At 43.2% G+C, this 8,496-nt stretch overlaps 1 protein-coding gene across 1 annotated transcript in view; it reads right to left on the reverse strand.

The window, feature by feature from the left end:
* Window positions 1-2,693: 2,693 nt before the first annotated feature.
* Window positions 2,694-8,496, reverse strand: part of kif1aa (kinesin family member 1Aa) — a 124,139-nt gene continuing 118,336 nt past the window's right edge. The window contains exons 42-46 of the mRNA XM_063202003.1: window positions 6,518-6,639; window positions 5,973-6,113; window positions 4,539-4,731; window positions 3,845-3,963; window positions 2,694-3,338 (exon numbers count right to left, since the gene is read on the reverse strand). Coding sequence (XP_063058073.1) covers window positions 3,296-3,338; window positions 3,845-3,963; window positions 4,539-4,731; window positions 5,973-6,113; window positions 6,518-6,639 — 618 coding nt within the window. The 3' untranslated portion in view covers window positions 2,694-3,295. The remainder of the gene's footprint in view (window positions 3,339-3,844; window positions 3,964-4,538; window positions 4,732-5,972; window positions 6,114-6,517; window positions 6,640-8,496) is intronic.

The raw sequence follows: 8,496 nt of genomic DNA on the forward strand, positions 1-8,496 counted from the left end.
AGCTGCAGTATGTGTGTGTGTTTGTGAGCTGAAAACCTTTCACGTGTTTCACAGAATGCGTGTACTGTACTGCACAACTTTAACATCTTTCACCGTGTGTGTGTTTGTGTGTGTGTGTGTGTGTGGGGGGGGGGGGGGGGTGTGATGTGTTGCATGTCTAATATGGTTTCTGTCTCATACGGTTCAGCCGCAGTTCAAAGCAATTACTCTTCAGTGTGAACTACCCTTTCTTTCTGTCTTTCTTTCTTTCTTACTTTCTTTCCTTTCCTTTCTTTCCTTTATTCTGGCCTTCTGACTGTACATCTGGACCTACTTCTCTAATATCTGGAGCCGCCTACAACCTTTCATTATGTGTGTGTGTGTGTGTGTGTGTGTGTGTGTGTGTGTGTGTGTGTGTGTGTGTGTGTGTGTGTGTGTGTGTGTGTGTGTGTGTGTGTGTGTGTGCACGCACGCACATACGCACATGCATACAGACATGTGTGTGTTGTTTGTGTGTACATGTTAAAACGTTCTGCTCCATCGCTCTATCATTCTATGTGTATTAAGTATTAGTATCCAAGCAAGTCTGGCATCCATCCATCTATATAATGCCTAGTCTAATCTTTACAGCTTTACAGTCTCTGATCTGAAGGAGGAGTGACGAACATCACTTCCTACGATCAGTGGTGAACATAGACACACATACACATGTCTATGGGGTGACGACTAGTCTTATTATTGTCACTTTGACCTGGGAGGGGTCAGGTGAGTGAGTGAATCATTACATCACTTCCTCTTGTCTGAATGGGTCGAGGTGAGTGGATTGTTAGTGTTTGTGAGGAATTATGGGTTTGGGGAAACTCATGATTTAAAAAGTGCCATATGCAGACATTGCACTCTGTACTTATTTTAAAAATATAAACTTTTTTGTTCTTTCTCAATAAATACAACCTGAAATAAATACATACAATGTTACAGAAAATAAATACCAACGTACGTACATACCTACACAGATTAAAAAATTCTAATAAAGTTTTTATATGGATTTCAATCAAACCAAGTTCCTTCAGGGAGACAGACATACAGTAAGTTGTTTCCCGAGTATATTAATTTGGTAGTGTGTTATTTGATCATCCAATCTTAATAAAATCTACTGGCTCTAATCTCGACCTACTGAAACTGGAACAGGGATTCTCTCCTGGTTTCCAAAACTAGACTGGCCTTTGCTCTGTCCTGCTGGGAGGAAGGTAGGTGATCATTACTACTCATTACTAGTGGTTGAAGTGAAGTGAGTGGCCAAAGACAGGTATGCAGTAAAGTGAACTAAGCATCACTACTCAGCCACAGTGGCTATTTGGTTTCATGGAACAGCTGATCATCATGCATGCACATCTCCTTGTGACATTCTGCTGAAGACCTAAGAGTCATCTGCCATATTTTTACAAGTGTTTTCTTTCTTTTGCATCTGTTTTCATCATTTTTGTCAACAACTCTTGAAATCTTAAAGCACATTTATTGAACCTTGTCTATGAGGAATGGTGGATGTTTGCACACGAATTAGCATTGATGGTTGTGGGTGGTGTGAATCCTGCCCAGAAGCCTAGTTTGAGAAAGCGTTTTTAAAGAGACTACATTACATATCTTGCAAAAGACTTATGAGTTACAGTATCACTGATCCTAGTGATCAACAGAAGCCCAGAGGGGTTTTGTGTGTATTAAGAGTGATGATGCGGTCTGAATACTGGACCTGCTGTGTGTACAGCACACCTGGAGCAACAATACAGTTACTGTAGTTTGACCTGCAGCAACAAGCAACACAAGTAAGGCCATTGATCTGCAGTGTTCCTCACATCTGTCATTCACTGAGGTACAATCATAAGGTGAGGTGGTGGGTGGGAAAGGGAGTGTGAAGGGGGGTGTCACCTTCCAGGTGTTACAAATCTACAGACATTGCGAAGAAGAAGAAAAAAAAGCCCTGTTACGAGGCAACAACGCCGCTCTTTCCTCCTGTAAGACATTCAAAAGTAGGTGAGAGAGAACTGAAGAACACCTGTGGACAGCTAATCAGTAGAAACATCTAGAAACTGATTTTGATTCTCCGCCATTCTCGCGCACCATGTTTTCAACTTCTTCACCTTGAGTTAAAGCGTTTACGTGATTCTCAATTTGGTGAGATGTTACAGAAAGAAGATCTCCAGGACTCATGCACTGATCAGAGCAGGGTGCTCAATCGCAGTACATTAGAGTGGTACTCAAGCGCTGGAGAAAAACACTGCAGGACACTAATGCTCGAGCTCAGCATGGGTGGTCAGATAGCGCACTGATGGTCACATAGCACACTGCTGGTCAGATAGCGCAGTGGTGCTCCAGTGCAGCATGAATGCTCAAGCGTAGTGATGCTCAAGCCCAGCACTGATACTTACAGCGATACTGTACCGTTTCTGGAAATAAACTCCTCTTACACCCTCATTGAGTTAATTTATCGAGTTTTACCTTTCTCTTATACTTCCAAGTATATATCATTGAATCTTATGGGTCCAGCTAGCAGCTAGCAGGACCCATACGATTCAATGATAATTGCTAGCTTGTAACTAGAAGTAACATTGCCAGACAGACGAAGAGAATGGCAGAAAAGAGGGCGGGTAAAACTCAACCATTTAACTGAAGGAGAGGTGTAAAATAAGCTTATTTCCAAAAATGGTACAATATCACTTTAAGTACTGTGGTTGTCAAGTGCAGTGCTGCTCAAGCTCATACTTGGTGCCCAAGCTCAGCACTGGTGCACAGCATGGAGCTCCAGCACAGCACAGTGGTACTCAGGGGGCTACGTACACTGGCACTCCAATGCAACAATATTGGATCAGATAGCGCACAGACAGGTGCTGAGGTGCAGTGATCCTACAGCGGGAGACGGATGGTGAGCGAGTGCTGGAGTTAAAGCATGTGAAGCACACACTTAGATAAGGGGAGAGATGGCGGAGGGGCGGAGGACAGGGGTACAGGACCAGGACAGGGCATAAGGACCACAGGGAGACAGGGTTGGGTGGAGGCGGGGGTGGTGGTGGTCTATTTACAGGGCTAGTCTTTCTCTTCCTGTGTGTGTGGGTATTGAATGTGTCTATGCTTGTGTTATCGCGTGCGTGTGATGATTTTTGATCTTTTGATCTGTGTAAGACCATGTGATTGTGGTCCTGTCTCTGTGTGTGTTTGTGTTAATGTGGGTGTGTTCTCAGATTCTGTAGATGCAAATGTGTGTGTGTTTTTGGATTCAGTGTGTGTGTGTTTTGCATTCTATGTATTCATAATAGGGAGAAGTTTAAAGTCTCATCTGGCCAGCTCTTCTCCTGGAAAGCTTTGACCTGTCAACAGAGAGGAGACAAAGGCTGAGTTAAGAGCAAAAAGGGAACAAAGAATCAGTACATACTATAAAGTGCAACATGTAGGGCTGTGCACTACATCGAATTTATGTTGTGATATCAATATTGCTATCAATATTGCTCCACTTGAGTCATTGTGAGCACAGAGCAGACTTGCTAACCAACACTCATGCAGAACACCACTGTGTGTTTCTCTATGTCCCCCCCTCACACTGCTGAAGTGGGGGAAGATTGTGAACTGTTAAGCACAATTATTTGTCTTTGAAAGAAATATCGTCGAATAAATTGTGATATCAATGTTCACTGAAATAATCGTGATATTGATGTNTCTCATAATCCAGCAGCCCCTGTGTGTGTGTGTGTGTGTGTGTGTGTGTGTGTGTGTGTGTGTGTGTGTGTGTGTGTGTGTGTGTGTGTGTGTGTGTGTGTGTGTGTGTGTGTGTGTGTGTGTGTGTGTGTGTGTGTGTGTGTGTGTGTGTGTGTCCTACCTGATGGACCCAGCGAGCAGTGGGTTGAATGCGTAGAGCCAGTCGTGCATCTCCTTGTCATTGCCAGCCTGCAGCAGAATACCCCGGTGCTCTGTACACACTGCAAAAGTGTTGGGAGTCTGCAAACATACACACACACACACACACACACACACACACACACACACACACACACACACACACACACACACACACACACACACACACACACAGAGTAAGTAAACGTATGGTGTTGGTTTCCTGCTCATGGTCTCTGTTATTTTTCCAACATGTGCGTGTGTGTGTGTGTGTGTAGTATTTACATAAGTGTGTGTGTGTGCCTAGAGGACTGCAGTTAGGAGGAATGCAAAAAAGAGGAGCAAAGAATTTGGCAAAGTTTTGCTCTGTTTCAGCTATTATTGGTAGTATGCAACAAAAAGAGGACTGGTACTATATGTAAAAGTGTGTAGCCCTTAAGATCTATCAACATGTCAAATACCTTTTCCAAAATATTTGGATCTTGTACCCTGTTGCTTGTCTCTTGGATCCAAATAAAAGTAATCAAATGTGTGTGTGTGTGTGTGTGTGTGTGTGTGTGTGTGTGTGTGTGTGTGTGTGTGTGTGTGTGTGTGTGTGTGTGTGTGTGTGTGTGTGTGTGTGTGTGTGTGTGTGTGTGTGTGTGTGCGTGCACATGTGCGTGCATCCGTGTGCGTACCTTGAGCATAGCCTGTTGGTCTTCGCTGTATTCCACCTGTGCGGATGAGAGGTTGAGGATGGCCCTCTCCACGGTGTCTCTGTCGGAGTTGTAGATGTAGACGTACGGGCGACGCACCACCACCCAGCGCTTCACCCAGCCATTGGTCTGGGGCTCCAGGAAGTGCAGGTAGCCCTTCTTAGACACGATGGGACTGCAAACAGAGAAGAGTTATGTTATTCTATACTGTTCTATCCTATTCTATCCTGTTCTATTCTGTAGCTAGCCCTTCCTAGAAATAATGGGACTAGAACAGTGAGAGAGATAGAAGAGTTAATTAAGCGATAAGCCACGAGGGCTGTGGGTTTGTGTTCGATTTATTTTATTATTTTAATATTATTATTATTTTTGTATTTTAGTATTTGTTGGGAGCTTTTTGGCATTTGTTAATACAGGACAGTATGAGAGTAGACAGGAAACGATTGGGAGAGAGAGATGGGGCAGGGCTGGGAAATGACCCCGGCCAGACTCGAACCGGGGTCCCCATGGACACGCAAGCCCAAATGTGGGGGGCTTAGGGGCGCTGTGCCACAGTGCCCGCCTTGTGTTCGTTTTATAATGGGTAAGGGGAGTTGGAATTGGAGCATGACGTGAAGCAGAGTGCTGTAAAACTCCCCTTAGCCGTTATAAATCAAACACAAACCCCCTGAATCGAGTGGCTTTTTGCTCATCTAACACTGCAATGAATCGCTTTCTTTTTAATGTGCTGTAATAACATTTAATTCGCCTTGTGTTGCTCAGTTGAGGAAGTGGTTGGTTACCGCCGCAGCAACATCACTAGCCATTGCAGGCGTTCATCGTGCTGCCAGACACAACTATGCTACAAAAACTCAGCAAGGCAAGATATATACAGGAATGAAGCATCACACAGACACCCAGACCAGAGATAGCACAAAGATGCGCTCTTCCTGTATTCTCCCTATGCCAACTGCACCAGATTCTCGTTTCCAACTTTAACGCAAGTGTCTAACTTAGACGCAAGTGTCCAACTTAGACACGCATTGAGTCTTCGTTTGGAATGGTGTTTGTTTACGCCTGATTTACTATGGCTTGGAACGCCAAATCAGCCATTCACAATCAAGAACCAGATCGCAGTGTTAGATGTTATTCTGTTCTATTCTATTCTATTCTATTCCATTCTATTCTATTCTATTCTATTCTGTTCTGCAGGTAGTCCGTCTTAGACAAGATGGCCTGCAACAGCGCAGGCGAGAGAAAGAATAATTTCTGTTCTATTTATACACAACACAGTCTTGATTCTATCCTATTCTATTCTATTCTATTCTATTCTATTCTATTCTATTCTATTCTATGCAATTATTTTCTGCAGGTAGCCCTTCTTAGACACGATGGGGCTGCAACAGGGAGAGATAGTGGACATTATATGGACCATACCTGACACGAATCTCCTGGATGTCGGGCACGAAGAGGCGTGTTCGGGGGCGGGGCTCTGGGGGCCCAGGAGGCTTCTCATTCGCTCCCTCCTGTAGAGGGGCGGGGACTGGACTAGCACAGCGGGAGCGTGGAGTTGGGGGTCTGTTAGCACACACACAGAGAGACACATATCAGTATATTCAGGCCAACGTACTTCACATATCACACACATAGATATGTACTCACATACCCATGTACAGAAGCACACTTCAAGAGACATTTAGTCAATTGGCCTCAACCACACCTTAACACTGTATACTATGTCAATACATCTTTAAATACCTTGAGCATTGCTTGCAATTATGAATATCACACTACTCTAGTTTGTATTTCAGTAGAACTGTCCTATAATACTTTTCACAAAGTAAATATAATACCATTGTTCATATCATAATATATTACAAGCCTGAGTTTTGAATAGCAGCAGAACTGAATTCAGTGTTGCCATAGAAGTCAAAAGTCATATTCTGATGTATATGTTTGTGAGCGTTTGCCGAGCGGCTGACCTGAGTTCAGTGTTGCCATAGCGATCCTCAGAGAGGGCGGGGCAGGTGGAGGAGGGGGTCATGGTGTTCAGAGCCATAGCTGATGCAGAGTCCCTCAGAACAGTCACTGACATCTCAGACAGCTACAGAACACACACAAACACGCACATACATGCACGCACACACACACACACACACACACACACACACACACACACACACACACACACACACACACACACACACACACACACACCCATACTCACACACACACACACAAAAACGAAAAATACAACTGTTGGAGCCATTTTTCACTTTTATCATTTTTGGTAAAATTCTAATTTGTATGTAATTATTTCTATTATGAGCTTGATTATGGATTATGAAAGTTATTGTTTTGAATAAGAGTTAGTAGACTGTTTTGACATATTCCCCGTGATATGCCTGCCTCTTATATGCTTATCCCGTCATGTGTGCTTTGATTGTTGACTCTGATTCGGTGCCTCTGCTCCGCCTACCTCGATGCGCACCTCTCATAGAGGAAACAGGTGATGGTGCTGATTTGAACTGAGCTGGCGGGAGTAAAGGGACATAGTTTTTGACCCTTGTCGTAATCGTACTCAATGTAATGTACACTGTGGATAAAAATAAAAATCGGAAAGAGCAACGATACCTACGCGTTCTGAACTCTATCTGTGCTCTCGCCAAAGTGGATCCAGCTACACGCATGGATGCCACCGCAACAACAGAAACATAGACAGTCAATTCCCCAACATATACATTAAGTGGGTTATGTAGTATCGCATTCATTTAAGTCAAAAAATCGACCTGATTGAAATGTTAAGTTGTCCTACAATGGATAACACTGTACTACACAACATACAAATGCAATGATTTGATATCGAGAGAGGAGAGTTGTCTGTTTGTTAGCAACATTAGATTGACTGCGATGCTACACAATGGCTCATTGGGGCATGTTTAAGGCAGCAGTGCAGTCAGAGGGCGAGTGAAGGAATTAGTGCTCTTATCGATTGTAGCTTCAACCAGTGGCATACAGAGGCCTTTCACCAATACGGAAAGGACACACTCTTTGCATCTCCCTCAGAGAAATGGCTTGACACTCGAGTACGCTCAGAGAGATTTGAAGTTGCGATAGCGAGGGAAACCTGAGATAGGCCCAACACCGGAATCCTAGCCTCGTGCTCTGCTCCTTAAACTCTGGACTGTAGAAAACATTTCATTTTAGATCCTAATTTACCAAGTCGCCGTGTTATGATGGGATCTCAGTCGCAGATCTCCCTAGTCCCAGGATAATTGTGTGATTGCACTCAATTAATATGAGCTGTTCTTAATATGAATATTCCAACAATATCGGTTAAGTCTGAGTCCAGCTGGCAAGGGTAACATTTACTTGTAGAACTGATTTGCATGCGGCCCGACTAATTTAGCTATGCATGTCCATCCCATATGAGAGACGTCTAGAATAAATCAGAGGTTTAAGTTGCTGGAAGTAGGGGTGGGCGATATGGCCAAAAATGTATACCTCGGTATAATTTTAGTCACGGTATATATCACGGTATATATCACGGTATTGTACATTTGTTTAAAATTGAAGCGTTGCAAAATGACAAAAAAAAAAAAAACATTTTTTTTAACCTTTGCATTTGATTTTTGGAAATTACACAATGTCCTTTCATAGGCTATATGTGTGAATTCTTGCCATTACATTTTTTAAAAATAAGCAAAAACTAGCCTATGTAAAATGCATTTTGCAATGCAATGCAATGCTACCCAATAGAACACTGTCAATTTCACTAAGTGTCAAACTACGGTAGAGAGGGGGAAAAGGGAGGGGTGTCAAACTGAACACATTGCGAGTAAATAGAACTGAACGTGGATTGTATCAACTACATCTTTCATTGCACCTTTTTTTTCTATTTCTGGAGTTGTTTATGGTAATTTTGAAATGTGTGCTTGCATCTGTGATTATGCCAAGCATA

The sequence above is a fragment of the Engraulis encrasicolus genome, chromosome 6 (genome assembly GCF_034702125.1).
Source record: "Engraulis encrasicolus isolate BLACKSEA-1 chromosome 6, IST_EnEncr_1.0, whole genome shotgun sequence".
Classification (NCBI taxonomy): Eukaryota; Metazoa; Chordata; class Actinopteri; order Clupeiformes; family Engraulidae; genus Engraulis; species Engraulis encrasicolus.